General features: G+C 49.7%; 1 protein-coding gene across 3 annotated transcripts; it reads left to right on the forward strand.

Annotated features, from left to right (window-relative positions):
- The first annotated feature begins 1,416 nt into the window (after positions 1–1,416).
- LOC310807168 (transducin-like enhancer protein 1) lies at positions 1,417–16,963 on the forward strand. 3 transcript variants are annotated; one of them, XM_083673499.1, is made up of 20 exons: positions 1,417–2,140; positions 2,624–2,724; positions 3,275–3,338; positions 3,540–3,584; positions 5,644–5,706; positions 5,853–5,957; positions 7,680–7,866; positions 8,173–8,189; positions 9,911–10,006; positions 10,095–10,148; positions 10,324–10,476; positions 10,712–10,850; positions 11,240–11,427; positions 11,672–11,748; positions 12,077–12,326; positions 12,574–12,821; positions 13,974–14,121; positions 14,910–15,060; positions 15,687–15,763; positions 15,938–16,963. In XM_083673499.1, the coding sequence occupies exons 1-20, from the start codon at positions 2,117–2,119 to the stop codon at positions 16,043–16,045; spliced, it is 2,295 nt and encodes a 764-aa protein (XP_083529625.1). In that variant the 5' UTR covers positions 1,417–2,116; the 3' UTR covers positions 16,046–16,963. The 3 variants fall into 3 exon arrangements, with proteins under 3 accessions (XP_083529625.1, XP_083529627.1, XP_083529626.1); XM_083673501.1 differs by having other exon boundaries at positions 11,243–11,427; XM_083673500.1 differs by having other exon boundaries at positions 7,683–7,866.
- The last annotated feature ends 1,111 nt before the right edge of the window (positions 16,964–18,074 follow it).

Genomic DNA, 18,074 nt, shown 5'->3' on the forward strand with positions numbered 1-18,074 from the left:
AGATGACTGACGCGAGGTAAAGCCAATGGCTATGCGCTGTCCGTTTTCTACAGCTTTTCTATTGGCTTAACAAAGGCCAAGTTGGACGTGGGGGAAGTGTCTGGGAACTATGTGTGTTTATATATGCTACCTGTTGTAGGGCAGGTCTCTGTGTGTGTGTGTGTGTGTGTGTGTGTGTGTGTGTGTGTGTGTGTGTGTGTGTGTGTGTGTGTGTGTGTGTGTGTTAATCTGTCTGTACACCTATCTGTGCTGGCAGCGTTTAGGCTGCTGTGCTGGCTGGCAGCGTTTAGGCTGCTTAGGAACACACTGAAATAGGCTGCTGCCCTGGCCTGCTTCCTGGTTGATTGACTGATTGGTTTATGTTACGAGCGACCAGGAGGTCAGACAGAGATGGAGCACGGTGCATCGCCTGATCGTGTGTGTGTGTGTGTGTGTGTTTGGTTTATGTGGAGGGGGTGTATGTGTGTGTGTGTCTCTGTGCTTGTGTGCGTGTGTGTCTCTGTTCATGCGTGCGTGCATGTGTGTCTCTGTTCGTGTGTGTGTGTCTCTGTTCTTGCGTGCGTGCATGTGTGTCTCTGTTTGTGCGTGCGTGTGTGCGTATGTCTCTGTTCATGAGTGCATGTGTGTGCGTGTGTATGTGTGTGTGTTTCTCTCTGCCTGTGCGTGCGTGTGTGTGTGGTGAGGGGGTCACCCTGGGTCACATGAGTCTCTCATATGGACCAGATCAGCCTTGGGTCAGGGGTCAGAGTTCAGGGGTCAGTCTCAGGGCCTCCTGTGGCTGCGTGGGTCAGAGTTTCCCATGCTTTACACCCTGGAGAACCTGGGCTGATTTAACCACTGTGTAGGGTGCTTCTACAGTGATGCTAAAAACATTCGTGTCATTTTATGTATTGCTAATCGCTATTCATTGCTTTCCAGAGAGAGCGAGAGGGAGCAGAAAGAGAGAGAGAATTGATTTAGCTTGGAACTTGTAAGGATAGTTCAGAGCGCCCAACTCTTTCTCTCAGCGTGTGTGAGAATGTGTGTGTGTGTGTGTGTGTGTGTGTGTGTGTGTGTGTGTGTGTGTGTGTGTGTGTGTGTGTGTGTGTGTCTTTAAGCTGATCCACGTTACTTTGATTGACAGCTGAGATCTGTCACTCTCCAGCACACTAGCCGCCTTGTGCGCCACTCCATCCGAGGCGGGGATTGGCTGCCTTCTATGTAGCTCAATATAATAGACACCGATAAATCCATTCCAAGTCAATCTATTGGTCGATTCCTGAACTCGCATCACTAGCCCACGTGGAACAACGATTCCTATTGGTCTGTGGGCGCTTTCTAGGGCGGATCCCTTTCTGGTGAGCTGGGGGAGTGTGAAACCGCGTGAGAAAGTTGCCATTGGGGTAAAGCGAAGCTTGACGCTACATTGTCGCGCTGGTAGTGGGGGTTGTTATTATCAAAACTAACAACATTTTCCCCCTTACGAAACCTTTCGTTGGACTGCAATCTTTTCTCTTTTTTCCTCCAATCTCACGTTTCGTCGACTGTATTCGTCGGATAATGATATTCATCTTTTGCTGATCCACCACAGTCGAGTCAAGTGGGGATTCTTCATCGCAATTAACTTGTGTGGGATTTGTTCTAACGTCTCCGCGCCGACCGCGTTGTGGTTGTCTGCGCGTCGGATCTGGTGACTTCCAAACTGGAGTTTGTTGCGCGCTGCTCGGAGGTCGTTGTGTGGAGTGAAAAACACATTTCCAGGGCTAAAGGCTAAGGCTACACACTCCTCCGTCCTCACCTGTTTTCTTTTCCCTCCTTCAAACAACCCCTTTTCCCGTGTTTTTTTTTTAACGGTTGATTTATGGTCGTATGCTGAGGCGCCAAGAGCGGTAACGGAGATTCTTCCGCGCATCAGTCACCGGAGTACCGCTGAAGAGTTGGTCGGAGACCTCAGGGAGGAGGAGGACGAACGGACGGTTGGACGTTTTGTTTATCGTGTCATTATTCGGCCTCTGGCCTCAGAAGGAGCTAAAGGATGGATGGATTTATCGTCATCTAGAGCACCCCCCTCGCCGGTCCCTATTTTGTTCCCCAACTGGTCTGTCAGTAAGCGGGCATCTGCGGAGGGTAGTGCGCGATGTTTCCTCAGGGTCGACACCCGGTAAGCTTTTGCTAAATGTGCCAGGTGAACGCCGCTTCAACCGAGCCAACCGTATTCTCTTCGTGTTTGTCTTTTATCGAACCGTTTGACCGGCGGTCAGTTGAGTTCCACCCCGGGTCCTGCCCTGTTCGCTGTCCCGCTGCCTCGTCGTGATGGCTTGTCGCTACGGCCGCCGGGCTCCGCTCCCTTTGTTTGTGTTTAGCTTTAGCTTGTCAGCCTGTAGCTCCTCTAATGAGTTTATCATCAGGCACTCTCGGTAATTGGGGCAAGGCTAGGCGCACATCACACACACACACACACACACACACACAGCGCGGAGTCGGATGCTGTGTAATGTGAATCGCTGTTTTGTGTAATTCGCCGCTAATTACTCATATTAAAAGTGTTTTAAATAATTCAAGGGGAACGTAAACAAGTGCAGAGGAGTGGAGCTAGATTGGGTTTTGTGGGGTTTTATTTATTTTATTTTTTATTTTTTGACAGGCGCCCCATCAGGGCCCGGGCCAGCCTTTCAAGTTCACCATCCCCGAGTCACTGGACCGCATCAAAGAGGAGTTCCAGTTTCTCCAAGCCCAGTACCACAGGTGAGTGGCTGGATGACTGACACACACACACACCGAGCCAAGACGTCACTTTTTGTGCTCTAGACTGTGGTAGGTCGAAGCCATAGTGATGTGTTTGAGCCAGAGGGTGGCGTTGGGGGTCAGATTTTCATAAATCACTGTGTGTGTGTGTGTGTGTGTGAGTGAGTGAACATACTGTTGCTATTACATGCCATGGCCAGACGGCAGGTAAACATCTGCTATAAGTGAGTGTGTTATGCTGACATGTTTTCTGGCTGTGAGACCTACAGCACTAGAGAGCCTCTGTGTGTCTAAAGTGAGGTCCTCATGGGTGTGGATCAGGGGAGGCTGGTGGAAGTAGAAATTGGAGGATGTGCTCATTGTAATGCATGGTATGAGGAATGGTATCATTCATGAGTTCCTTCCAAACACTAAGCCTCTGTGGTGGACAACAGCATAATAAGAATAGGGTGGCCTTTATAATCTTGTCCTTATTTCATATTTGTGGATGATTTATTTCAGACAGTGTGTATGTGGCCTAATGGTGTGTGTGTGTGTCCTGTTCCTACAGTCTGAAGCTGGAGTGTGAGAAGCTGGCCAGTGAGAAGACAGAGATGCAGAGACACTATGTCATGGTGAGTGTCCTTACTAATGTTGTTATAAACACTTTATTAAAGTTGTTATAAACACTTCATTAACATATTATTAAACAGCTTACTGTGGGGAGTGATGTCACCAGTACACAAACCAGCTTACTGTCACAACTCGTATTACATACACACACACACACACAGTAAATATACAGTATGTTAAATGTTTTTCTTTATCACCCACAGTACTATGAGATGTCTTACGGGTTGAACATTGAAATGCACAAACAGGTGAGTCTCACCTCCACCCCCTCTCTTTCTCTCTCTCTCTCTCTCTCTCTCTCTCTCTCTCTGTCTCTCACACTCTTTCTTCTGTAGTCTGTCTAGTGAGTGTTTGTGTTTAGTGCAAATACTGTGTGTGTGTTTGTATACGTGTGTTCCCACAGACAGTGGGCTTTTGGTCTATACAGGGAGGTGTGTGTGTTTAGTCCTATAGAAGGTTTATCAGTGATCAATAGTGCTCTGTCCCTCTCTCCCTGGTTAGACCCTGCAGAACGAGCCCAGAGGCAGGATGAATTACTCTGTTGATTGATTGGTGCTGTCTGGGGGAGTAGCCTGTTTTATTGCATTAGAGAGAGGCAGGGCTGGGGAGGGCAGAGGAATCGATCACAGAGCCCTTTATCGAGGAAATGCAGAGGATGAGACAGAAGACACACACACACCTATATACACACACACACACGTTGCCCCACGGGACGAGAGCACACAGGCTCACAGCATTTACCAGTAATTACAGCAAGAATCGATTGGTCAGAACAGAGGAAATTGGAGGTGGATTGGCCTGGCTGGTTTACTTGTGTGTGTGTGTGTGTGTGTGTGTGTGTGTGTGTGTGTGTGTGTGTGTCTCCTCTCTCCCGCTCTCTCTCCCTGTCTCCCTCCCTCTGTCTGAAACTGCTGCAGGCTTCCATTGTGAGGGAGATGTATATCTAACTTAGGTGTGTGCGTGCGTGTGTGCCTAATGCTATCTGAGGTCATAGTGGTAGACGAGGTGAGTGTATATGCCGTTGACCTCTAACCTTCTTGGCCTCGGTGTCTCTGGGTCAGGTGATTACCCTAATGGGCCCAATCAATCCGTGTTAGCTCCTCTGGCATTAGCTCCACTAGCATTAGCGTTAGCTCCTCTAGCATTAGCGTTAGCTCTGTTGGAGGACACAGGTCTATTCTCAGTTCTCAGTGCCTAGCTGCAGACAGGAATACCCTCCACACCACATAGGTGGACAAGGTGTAATATGGGAAAAGCAGTTCTTAACTTAGTGCACACAGGTTTATGTTAGGTGTGTGTGTTTGTGTTTGAGATGAGGACAGTGCTGATGTCATTGCTAAGACTCCAAGGACATTTCTAGTGCTGCTAGTCTGAGAGCCATGTATAAGCTGACTCGATATGTCTGTAAGAGGAAATGGACTACTGTGTGTGTGTGTGTGTGTGTGTGTGTGTGATGTCCCATTACTGCGTTTTGAGGCTCCTATCCTTCTCTAATTCCCCTTTTACTCTGACCCGCCTCGTATCAATTTGATTGGACGATATGTAACATGAGCCGCATCATCTGATTTGCTTTCCGCTTTGGGGGTATCGGGTTTCCAGCCAATCGCGGTCACCTCCGGGGGGCCGGATGCGTCGCCATGGATATGAGAGTGGGACCAAATGAAATTAGGGGCGATGAGATTATCTTAAAGCGCCGGTGGGAACAGGGGAACGAGAGAATAGAGGAGAGGAGAGGCGCAGGGTTAAACCTCATCTAAGACAGGAGCCTCTCTGATATACTATACCACACACACACAAACACACACACACACACACACACTCTCTGTCTCTCTCTATCTCTCCACCTCTCTCTCTGTATGTTTCCCTCTGTTCTCTCTCCCCTCCCTCCCTCTCAGTTCTCTGTGTTCTCTCTCTCTCTCTCTCTCTCTCCCCCACTAAGTTCTCTCTCTCTCCCTCAGTTCTCTCTCTGTTCTCTCCTCCCCCCTCTCTCACTCTCTCTCTCTGTTCTCTCTCTGTGTTAGTGATGTTATCCTTCAGTAACCCCTCAGTCTGCTTGTCTGCAGCATGTGACTGAGGTGTTTTGAGGTGTGTGTGTGTGTGTGGGGGGGGGGGGGGGTGAGTAGTGACTATCTAACAATGTTGAGGTGTGTGTGTAGTGGAGTTAGTAGTGACTATCTAACAATGTTGAGGTGTGTGTGGCTGAGTTGGTAGTGACTATCAAAGTTGTGTGGTCCTCTACATCATCATCAAGCACCCTAGCTCAGTCCTCTCTGTATATGTTACCACAACCTCTCCTCTGTTTAACAGACAGAGATCGCCAAGAGGCTCAACACCATCTGTGCACAGGTCATCCCCTTCCTCTCTCAGGAGGTAAGTGTGTGTGTGTACTGTGTGTACAGTTTGTGTGTGTCTCTAAGCGTGCGTGTGCATGTGTGTGTGTGTTACAAGAGGTCTGCATGTGTTATCTGACTTGTACATGAGTCTCTAACCCACCCCACCCCCCACCCCCCACCCAGCATCAGCAGCAGGTGGTCCAGGCGGTGGAGAGGGCTAAGCAGGTCACCATGGCTGAGCTCAACTCCATCATCGGGGTCCGAGGACTCCCCGGCCTGCCCCCCACCGTGAGTATACCTCTACTACTACTACTACTTCCTGGTTAGGGCGGGAGGAGGGGTTGTGATTGGCTGAAATGTGTTTGTTGATGTTTGTTTGTTTGTTTACGCGTATGATTTACCTCGGGATAAACAACGCTGTGTACATTCTGTATGTTGCTGGGTTTGGTAACCATGGTACCATGTTGACGACGAGACAGGGGATTCTCTGTAACGTGTGTGTGTAGCTGAGCGCTAGGTATATTGGATAGCATGTGTGTGCATGAGAGATTCTCACAACGGTTGTGTGTAGCTTGGGGGGTGGGGGGGAGGTGAGGGAGTGAGGTGGGCTTGGTGGTGGGGGGGTAGTGGGGTAGCAGGGGGTGGCAGTGATGGCGGTTGCCATTTGAGTCTTAATTGCAGGAATCCAGCGTTTCTAAAGGGGTCTGAGCGTCCCGCCCCCCCCACCAAGCTGTCACTCAGCCTGTTTGTGTGTGTTAAATGAGTGTAATGAACCGTGCCCCCCCCACCCCCCACTCACACTAACACCCCCTGACAAACAGGGCTCCCCTCTCCCCTCCCCTACCCAATACTTCCCCTCCATTTACTCTCAACAGGGGTGTGTCTGTGTGTGTCTGTGTGTGTGTGTGTCTGTGTGTGTCTGTGTGTGTTTGGCTGAGTGCTAGTTATATTGGTGTGTGTGTGTGTGTGTGTGTGTGTGTGTGTGTGTGTGTGTGTGTGTTTGGCTGAGTGCTAGTTATATTGGATTGTGTGTGTGTGTGTGTGTGTGTGTGGGTGGCTGAACGCTAGTTATATTGGATAGGGTGTGTGTGTGCGTGCATGTGTGTGTGTGTGGCGGGCAAGCCTGGGGATTAGCACGGTGAAAGAGTGAAGCAGGGGGATGATGTTAGAGTGCTGTGGTTCTCTGAGGGAGGAGGGGAGGCAGAGGGAGGGGGGGAGCTTAGTCAATTAGATGAGATAAAGAGGAGGGTTGACCTTCACCACCGCCCCCTCCCTCCCCCCCCCCCCTCTTCTGAGTCTGAAGACGCAGTAATGATGTTTAGGAACACAAAGGCGTTTCACGCTCAGATGAGCGGCTGATTTGGTGTGAAAGAGACCGAGACCTGACAGCTAAACGCCCTCGATCCACCAGAGAACTCCCCCCCCCTCCCCCCAGCCTCCCCCTGCCCTGCAGGCAGCAGCTGGGGCGCTGGCCTCCCCCGTCCTCTCCTCCCTCCTCTCCCCCCCTATCCTCAGACTCTGGGCTGTGATCCCAGCTGTCAGTATTGTTCAGTGTTTGACCCCGGGGGGGGGGGGGGGATGGGGGGGTGTGCGTGTGTGTGTGCGTGCGTGTGCGTGTGTGTGTGTGTGTGTGTGTGTGTCCACGCGCCTGTGTGTGTATGCATGTCTGTGTGTGTGTATTGGCCTGGAATAAAGGTTTACTGCCAGGCCATTATATTGTAAACAGATTTTCCAGCTTTCTGGGTTAAAGACTGAGTGGTTATTGATTCTCCAGTATTGATCTCTACCTCCGATAGTTGATATATCTGTGTATTAACAAGCTGTTCCATTCATCCACAGATTTCTCCGCGGATTGAGGAATCAATCAATTCATTGATTCTAGATTAGTCTCCACTGCTTGTCTCTCTCATGTAGCAGTGGATAGAGATATTGATTAGTCTGGTTATTGATTAGTTGTGACTGATTAGATCTCCCTCCCTCCCTCCCCTCTCTCTCTTTCTCTCCCCCCAGCAGCAGCACCTGTCGCACGCCCACGGCCCCCACGTCCCCCTCACCCCCCACCCTGCCGGGCTCCACCCCTCCCAGCTAGGGGGCGGGGCCAGCCTGCTCGCCCTATCCAGTGCCCTGAGCCAGGCCCCGCCCCACCTGGTCTCCAAGGATGACAAGAAACACCCCTTGGAGGCGGAGCACCTCAGAGGTGAGCCACGCCCTCTCTGAGGAGAAGCATCTCAGAGACAGACAGACAGACAGACAGACAGACAGACAGACAGAGAGAGACTGACAGAGAGACAGAGGGAAGACAGAGAGAGAGCTGGTGAAGCCTGGACCAAGCCGAGCAGACCGGACTGTTTTATTGGGTTTGTTAATAATAAATATTTTGAAAACACGTAACACGGCTCAGGATTCTAATTTCTTCCCCTCTTCTCGTTTGTGTTTTGGCGTTGTGTTCCTCCGCGACGCTTCTCCCATGATGCTGTGTGTCTCCCCATATCTATGGCAACAGAGCGAGAGCCGGGCACAGTAAGTACTTCCTGTTTCTCTGACTGCAGCCCCGCCTCCTCTCCTCTTACCCTGTGTGTGTGTGTGAACATATATATAACCCCAGAACACCTCAATATAGACCCAAGCTTTCTCCTGCTTACACACATACACACAGTCCTCCATGTACTCAGCCAGCTTTCTGTGATTCAGCTGGCTTTTCCCTCTCTCCCAGCACACTGACCTTCCTTTACACATTAAAGTGTGTGTGTGTGTGTGTGTGTGTGTGTGTGTGTGTGTGTGTGTGTGTGTGTGTGTGTGATTCATTCAGAGGTAAACACCATGGCAGGCAGGCTTGGAGGGTTTGGTGTGTGTGTGTGTGTGTGTGTGTGTGTGGAGGGGGGGGGGGGGTGTTGGTCCTGCTGGATTGGTCTGCCCCAAATCTGCTCTGATCTGTTAGCTTCTCTTTCTCCTCAAAATGAGGCTTTTAGCAGAGTTACACACACACACACACATACTCCTACACACACACACACACACACACACACACACACACAGGGCTCTCTCTCTCTTTCCAGTGCCTCTGCATTGTTGTGTGTATTTAACACCCCAGTGAGCAGATTGCCCCTCTCCCCCCCCCCCACACTCTGCTGATCCCGCGCTTAAAGGACCTCATTGTGTTTAATACTGCCGCCACTGGAGGGGGGGGGGAGCCTGGGAGGAGGGGGGGAAAGGGGGGGGGGCACGTCATATGACCCTGAGAGAACGGCAGGGGAAATTGCTTGTGTTTTGCGGTTCAGCGCTCGGCTTTCTAAAGCCTTTAAATAATGTCGTCGTCCCCCAAGAGAGGGAGGTGTGAAGGAGCCTTTGGCAATGCCAGCTCCCCCTAGTGCCCCGCCCCGCCCCCAGCCAGGGCTGTAGGGGCTCTGTGTCTGTGTGGCTCCTGGATGCACATGTCATTGACAGCCGGGGCCCTAAATGGACTCCAACATGATGGTTCTAATCCTGCTACAATGGGATCTGTTAGACAGGGGAACCACAGGGGGCGGGGGTGGGGGAGGAAGTGAGGCATATTCACACACACACACACACACACACACGCATAGTCACACACACACACACAGACACACACACAGACACACACACATACATACATACATGCATAGTCACACACACATATACATGCATAGTCACACACACAACATGCAGCCGCACAAACATTCATACACACACACAGACATATACACAGAGCACACACACACACATGCTTCTGTAGTTGCAGCCATAAAAGAGAGGCAACACTGATAGAGCAGCACAACCATTCACTCTAATCAGCTGTGTGTGTGTGTGTGTGTGTTAACAGTGCACTCAGGGTTCTCCCCAGGTTTTTTGAACAGCGTGGCGCCGGATTTTATTATCAAAATCCGACTCACATTTAATCATGTCAAAATGCAAAAAAAATACCACCACTGAATTCACATCATAACGCTTTGCATTGTAGTTTTTAACAACAATGTCATTGGTTATCAAAGATAGTTACTCTATCATGACTAAATATGTAGTTTAATTTGCCTTGAATTGTTTACATGGTTACATGGTGCAGCGCCACTCTGACATTTTTTGGGGAGAACAGTGTGTGTGTGTGTGTGTGTTACTTGTAAGTGGTATGAAGATGACTTCTGTCAGGACTGAATGACACCTCCCTTCTCCCTCCTCCTCCCTGCCTCCCCCTTCCCTCCTCCTCCCCCTCTCCTCTCTTCTAGAGTAACTCCCTGCTGTCAGACAAGCGTCGTAATGGCCCTGACTTCTCCAACGACATCAAGAAACGCAAAGTAGAAGACAAGGACTCCAGTCATTATGTAAGAGAGTGTGTGTGTGTGTGTGTGTGTGTGTGTGTCTGTGTGTGTCTAAGTAACTTGTTAACTGACTGAATGTTTGTCCCTGTAGGACAGTGATGGAGAGAAGAGTGATGACAACCTGGTGGTGGATGTCTCCAATGAGGTCAGTGTGTGTGTGTGTGTGTGTGTAACTTGTGTGTGTGTAACTTGTGTGTGTGTAACTTGTGTGTGTGTAACTTGTGTGTGTGTAACTTGTGTGTGTGTAACTTGTGTGTGTGTGTGTAACTTGTGTGTGTGTGTAACTTGTGTGTGTCTAACCGTTCCTCCTCCCTCCCCAGGACCCCGCCTCCCCCCACGGCACGCCCCTCCCCTCCCCGAGGGAGAATGGTGTGGATAAGACACGCCTCCTGAAGAAGGACCCCTCCTGTAGCCCCGCCTCCACTGCCTCCTCTGCTAGCTCCGCCTCCCTCAAGTCTAAAGAGATGGGCATGGTGGGTGTGGCCAAGGCTTCTGACACACCCCTTTTACAAACTTAAAGAAATTAAGAATCACAACACAAGCTCTCTTTCTTTCTCTCTTACTCCTCCTCTTCCCTCTCACTCCTCCTCTCCTCTCCTCTCTCTCTCTTAATTGTATTAAATAATTATCGTTAGTATTGATAATTAAAGCCTTTCGTTGCGTATTGTGACGTGTATTGTTAACCAACATTTCTTGTTACCATGGCAGCGTGATAAGGCGGGCACCCCCGGTCTGAAGTCGACCACGCCCACTCCTCGAGGAGACTCCACCCCCGGCCCCAGTGCCACACCCGGTCTCCGTCCCAGCCTATCGAAACCCCCCTCCATGGAGCTGCCCCACCCACCAAGTAAGCAGAATACAGCAACTTTGTTTGTAGCTAATGTACATGTTCGTTGAATTTGTGAAGTTAGTGAACTTCTGAAAAAGAAACCAAGTAAAAAGAACCAGAAGCAGGACACCTTTGGTTATCAGAAGTATCATAATCACCTGAACGCTGCAGGTTAGCCTCCCCTCTGACTGCAGCTAACAGGTTAGCCTCCCCTCTGACTGCAGCTAACAGGTTAGCCTCCCCTCTGACTGCAGCTAACAGGTTAGCCTCCCCTCTGACTGCAGCTAACAGGTTAGCCTCCCCTCTGACTGCAGCTAACAGGTTAGCCTCCCCTCTGACTGCAGCTAACAGGTTAGCCTCCCCTCTGACTGCAGCTAACAGGTTAGGCTCTCCTTTGTTCTCTCTAGCAGCCGGTCTGCGGACCCCCCTGGCAGTACCAGGCCCGTACCCCGGCCCATTCGCCATGCTGCCCCACGCCGGCATGAACGGAGACCTGGCGGGCGCCAGCGCCGCCTACGCCGGCCTCCACAACATGTCCCCGCAGATGAGCGCCGCGGCCGCCGCAGCTGTAGCAGCATACGGACGCTCCCCGATGGTGGGTGGGGGGGTGGATTGTATGTGTGTGTCTAATGTATATGTGGATTTAGAAGGTCATTGTTCATTACTGTGTTTAAATACACTCGTCACTCTCTGTTTGTGTGTATGTGTGCTTAACGCCCATGGCTTTTTATGAGTATGTATGTGTACTCATCCCTGTGTGTGTGTGTGTGTGTGTGTGTGTGTGTGTGTGTGTGTGTGTGTGTGTGTGGATACGCATCTTTGTGTGTGTTCTCCCTCAGGTGGGCTTTGACCCCCATCCTCATATGCGAGTCCCTGGAATGCCCCCCAACCTGTCAGGCATCCCTGGAGGGAAACCGTGAGTACCCTGTGTGTGTGTGTGTGTGTGCGTGCAGGAGTGTTGACTGAATGAACATGGCCATGACAGTTAAAGAAGTTTACATTCATAATTGATTATGTATTATTTATTAATGCTTCAATTTTCCACCTCTCCTCCCATCCCCTCTATCATTTTCCTCCACCACCTCCTCCTCTCCATCCTCCTCTTTCTCATCTTCCTCATCCTCCTCTCCATCGTCCTCGTCTTCCACCTCCACCTCTTCATCATCCTCTTCTGTTCATCCTCCACCTCCACCACGGTCCTCCCTCCACCTCCCCCCTCCTCTTCTCCCCCCCCTCCCCTCCAGAGCCTACTCATTCCACGTGAGTGCGGACGGTCAGATGCAGCCGGTGCCGTTCCCTCCGGACGCCCTAGTGGGCCCGGGCATCCCCCGCCACGCCCGCCAGATCAACACGCTCAACCATGGCGAGGTGGTGTGCGCCGTCACCATTAGCAACCCCACACGCCACGTCTACACCGGCGGCAAGGGCTGCGTCAAGGTCTGGGACATCAGTCACCCGGGAAACAAGAGCCCCGTGTCCCAGCTGGACTGCCTGGTGAGGAGGGAGGGAGGGAGGGAGGGAGGGGTGTGTGTGCGTGCTCTGACTCACCCAGAGTGGCGCTGGAGTGTGTGTGTGTGTCTGGCTGCATGCATGTATGTCTGTGCGTGTGTGTGTGCTGGACTTGCCCACCGCCACGTCACCAGCCAATAGGATCCTGCGGGCTTTCTCTGATGTCGTGTCGGTGCAATCTTAACTTACAAAATATAATAACTGTGTGTGTGTGTGCGTGTGTGTGTCTCAGAACCGGGACAACTACATCCGGTCGTGCCGGCTGCTCCCTGACGGCCGGACGCTTATCGTGGGGGGCGAGGCCAGCACCCTGTCAATCTGGGACCTGGCCACGCCCACCCCGCGGATCAAGGCAGAGCTGACATCCTCGGCGCCCGCCTGCTACGCCCTCGCCATCTCCCCCGACTCCAAGGTGTGCTTCTCCTGCTGCAGCGACGGCAACATCGCCGTCTGGGACCTCCACAACCAGACCCTTGTCAGGTACCCAACCTAACTACAACTTAACTATAACCTTAATCCACAACCAGACCGTCATCAGGTACACAACCTAACTATAACCTTAACCCACAACCAGACCCTCATTAGGTACACAACCTAACTACAACCTCACTATAACCTTACCTTAACCTAACTATAACCTTAACCCACAACTAGACCCTTGTTAGGTACACGACCTAACTATAACCTAACCTAACCTTAATCTAACCTAACTATAACCTAACCTAACTAACTATAACCATAACCTAACCTTTACCTAATCTATCTATAACCTAACTATAACCTGACCTAGCCGCACAGGGAGGAGGTGGAGGTTGTACACAGCCACTGATGCAGGTTTCTATCCCACTAATGATGAAGGTTTACATCAGATGTAAAGAGCTAACACCTGTTCTCTGTGTTCATATACACTCACTGAACACTTTATTAGGAACACCTGTACACCTTCTCATGGTGGAGGTGGTGTAATGGTGTGGGGAATGTTTCCTTGGCACACTTTGGGCCTGTTAATACCAATCAATCATCGCTTGAATGCCACAGCCTATTTGAGTATTGTTGCTGACCATGTGCATCCCTTCATGGCCACAATTTACCCATCTTCTAATGGCTACTTCCAGCATGATAATGCACCATGTCACAAAGCAAAAGTCGTCTCAAACTGGTTTCATGAACATGACAATGAGTTCAGTGTTCTTCAGTGGTCTTCCCAGTCACCGGATCTGAATCCAATAGAACACCTTTGGGATGTGGTAGAACGGGAGACCAGAATCTCAAAGGAATGTTTTCAGCATCTTGTGGAATCAATGCCACGAAGAATTGAGGCTGTTTTGAGAGCAAAGGGAGGCCCTACCCAGTATTAGTATAGTGTTCCTAATAAAGTGTTGTGTATGAGCTCTCTGTGTCGGTGCAGTGTATATAAAGTGTTTGACTGTCAACATGTATAAGCTATGTCATATATGTGTGTTAGCTCTGTGTTGGTCCATGGGTTTGACTATGCCACATGTGTTTGTATATGCATTATCTGTTATTTGTGTGTAACAAACGTACGCTCATATTTGACTCATATGCTCATATGTAACCATGCGGTGTTTGAGTTTGGAGTATACTAACGTGTGTGTGTGTGTGTGTGTGTAGGCAGTTCCAGGGCCACACAGATGGGGCCAGCTGTATAGACATCTCCAACGACGGTACCAAGCTGTGGACGGGCGGATTGGACAACACCGTCCGCTCCTGGGACCTGAGGGAGGGGCGACAGCTGCAGCAGCACGACTTTACCTCTCAGGTACACACACACACACACACGCACTGTCTGCTCCTGGGACATGAAAGAAACACACACTCTCTCTCTCATACACACATACGCTCCTGGGAACGGAAAGAAGCATCCTAAAACCCCACCACATCTTATTTGTTTAGTCATGTCTCCTGTTCTGCTCACCTGTCGGGGTTCTATTCTAGTCTCCTGTTCTGCTCACCTGTCAGGGTTCTATTCTAGTCTGGTCTAACAGGGACAAGTCTCTCTCTCGGGGCAACATGACCCCCGCAGTGACGCAGCACATTAGAGGCTAGAATTACATGTGAAAATAGACAGCACAATGGGATGCTACCAGGTTTAGCTCCAAACTGGATATTAGGAGAGGGAGAGCGGGCTGTAAAGAGGAGGGGTAGTGTTGTAGTGGTGTGTGTGTGTGTGTGTGTGTGTGTGTGTGTGTGTGTGTGTGTGTGTGTGTGTGTGTGTGTGTGTGTGTGTGTGTGTGTGTGTTTTGTTAGCTTACACATTATTTACAGGGTATTACACACAGCTGCGTGCTAAGCTAGCAGAGATGCTATTGAAACAACACACCCTGGAGGGGACCGCTCGAGATCAGCTGGTCTCTCTCTCTCTCTCTCTCTCTGGGATACTATCTCTGTCTTCCTGTCATGCACAGGGGTATGCATGCACGCACACGCATAAAGGAGTTCACACACAGGAGTACAAACACACTGGGGTACACGGGTACGCACACACACAGTGGGGTACACACACACACTACACAGGCTGATGTTGTTGACCTCCTCCCCCCTCTCCAGATCTTCTCCCTGGGGTACTGTCCTACGGGGGAGTGGCTGGCCGTGGGCATGGAGAGCAGTAACGTGGAGGTCCTGCACGTCACCAAGCCTGACAAGTACCAGCTGCACCTCCACGAGAGCTGTGTGCTCTCCCTGCAGTTTGCCTCCTGTGGTAAGAATACGCTCTACCTCCGTCTCTACCTCCGTCTCTACCTCGTCTCTACCTCCGTCTCTACCTCCGTCTCTACCTCGTCTCTACCTCCGTCTCTACCTCCGTCTCTACCTCGTCTCTACCTCGTCTCTACCTCGTCTCTACCTCGTCTCTACCTCCGTCTCTGTCTCTACCTCGTCTCTACCTCTGTCTCTACCTCGTCTCTACCTCGTCTCTACCTCGTCTCTACCTCCGTCTCTACCTCGTCTCTACCTCCCCTCTACCTCTCCTCTACCTCCGTCTCTGGTGGCTGGTGGAGGTAGAAATCATTGTAAAGCATGGAACGTGCTGGTCTAATGTAGCTAGCTAGCTACATGACTTGTCTTTGCTAGGCTAATGTAGTTAGCTAGCTATGTGACTTGTCCGTGCTTTGCCAACATAGCTAGCTAGCGCTGGATGTCAACAAATGTTTTCCCAGCTAATTAAGCTACTAACAATAACAGGATGTACGTATGTGATTTAGGTCAATAGCCCTATTGACATGTCTAACACTTGTTGTAGATGTCTGGTCCCTCTGTCTAGTCCTTCATGTCCTCTCTCTGTCTCTATCTGGTCCTTCATGCCCTCTCTATGCTCTCTGTCTCCAGGTAAATGGTTTGTGAGTACAGGGAAGGACAACCTTCTGAACGCATGGAGGACACCCTACGGAGCCAGTATATTCCAGGTATGTTAGCTACACCACTATATCCCAGCTATATTCCTAGTATGGAAGCTACACCATTCCTCTCCGAGAACAATTACACCTGATGACCTTCTGCACTGACCAATGTTTTATTGATCTTGTCTCAACACTGCGGTTAAGCTCTCACTAATCTCTCTCTCTCTCCCCCTCCCCCAGTCTAAGGAGTCGTCCTCTGTGTTGAGCTGTGACATCTCTGTGGATGATAAGTACATAGTGACGGGCTCAGGAGATAAGAAGGCCACAGTCTATGAGGTCATCTACTAGAGGCTGCACTGAGGTCAGATCCTGACCAATCCTGACTCACCAAAGGGGCTTCACACAGTCTAACAGCTGACCTGGGGTCAGAACTGGACCAACAGGACTTTACACTCATGACCAGGGGCTGAACCCCCAGAACCAGGATGGATGGAGAGACGGACGGACCGATGGATGGATGGATGGATGGATGGATGGAAAGAAAGAGAAGGATGGACAGATTCATGGAAAGAGAGAGACTGATGATGGACAGATTAGATGGAAAGAAAGACAAGGATGGACAGATTCATGGTAAAGAGAGACTGATGATGGACAGATTAGATGGAAAGAAAGACAAGGATGGACAGATTCATGGTAAAGAGAGAGACTGATGATGGACAGATAAGATGGAAAGAAAGATGGGTAGACAAACAAACAAATGAAAGAGAGACAGATGGACTGAAAACCTCAGATGCTGAATTGTGTCATTTTTGTTTTATTTTTTACAGACAGAGAATGTTAAATGGCCCGGTGACCTCTTACCTTTGTTACCTTTGACCCCTAACTTCTGACCTCAGCCTGACATGAGTCCCTACATTGACCCCTCACACCTAGTCCCCTCCGCTATCCTGTGACTAGCTCCATGTTCTGCTCTTTGTATTTTTGTTAACGGTCAAGCATTTGTAAAAAGTGTATATATTAGTTTTTTCTTACAGTAAAATGCTTTAGAAATAACAGAAATGTTTGGTATGTCTTTTACATGGAAACGATCTAACCCAGAGGAAACACTAAATGGTCTTAATGCTAGCTAATATAAATTGATTGAAATGTCTAGACAATAAATGTTGTTTTTCTAATATTTGTGTCTTCTTTGGTAACTACGGTAACGGTAGCTAGAACCTCCCATTCTAGCCTCTAGTGATGTCTCGGCCATATTTGTCCCCCAGTATCCCACAATCCAACAGACATTTGGAACATTCACTTATGGGCTACATTGTCTTCAGATCACCATTGAGAGAGTGTTCCAAGATCCACCGTAGACAGTCTCTCTAAATAAAGCAATCCTGTCCATGTATTCTACAGTGGTGAGCACATGTTGTTTGATGTCCAGTAGACCAACATGCAGCATTATAGCAGGTGTCAAAGCTGTGTGCTGGAACCCTTGTTCGTGTGAGGTTGGGGTACGTATTATAGTCATTTACCAGTCAGATATTGGAATGATTCATTCTGATTTATAATGACTCAAATTTGAATCATTTGTCTAGTTTTTGTTCTGATAATCACAGAACTCAGAATTGACTGATTGAGACTTTCATTCCTGTAATGTGTGATGACTGTGGGTTAATGTAACAGGCTAATGCTACAGCTATGGTCGTTAGCGCAGTGATGCCTGTGGGTTCATGTTAAAGTGATGATAATTACTGTACCACTGACTGTGGTGCTGGAGGTTAATATCCAGGCTCAGGTCCATTACAAGAGAGTTCCAGAGAGAGGGGTGTGTGTGTGTGTGTGTGTGTGTCCGTGTCCATCCATTACAGAAGGGTTCTAGAGAGAGGTGTCTGTGTGTCCGTGTGTCCGTCCATTACAGAAGGGTTCTAGAGAGAGGTGTGTGTGTGAGTGAGCATCCATTACAAGAGGGTTCCAGAGAGGTGTGTGTGTTCATTCCAGAAGGGTTCCCAGGGGAGGAAGAGGCTGCTGTAACTCTGTCAGGTTGAATAAGGAGCTGCCCTGAGGGTAATGAGACTGGCTACACTGTAATATGGGAGAGTGAGCAGAGAGAGAGAGGGTCTGTGTGTGTGTGTATATATATATATATATATATATACATATATATAAAAGGAGTGTATGAAAGTATCCGTTAGTAGTCTCTTGACCCTGTATCTCTATAAAGGTGAGTGGAGGAGAGACAACGAGACAAGTGAATCCAGTATTAACACACACACACACACACACTCTCTCTCACACACACACTCTCTCTTTCTCTCTCTCACACGCACTCTCTCTTTGTCACACACACACACACACTCTCTCTCTCTTTCTCTTTCCCTCTCTCTCACAC

This window comes from Argentina silus (genome assembly GCF_951799395.1).
Source record: "Argentina silus genome assembly, chromosome: 7".
Classification (NCBI taxonomy): Eukaryota; Metazoa; Chordata; class Actinopteri; order Argentiniformes; family Argentinidae; genus Argentina; species Argentina silus.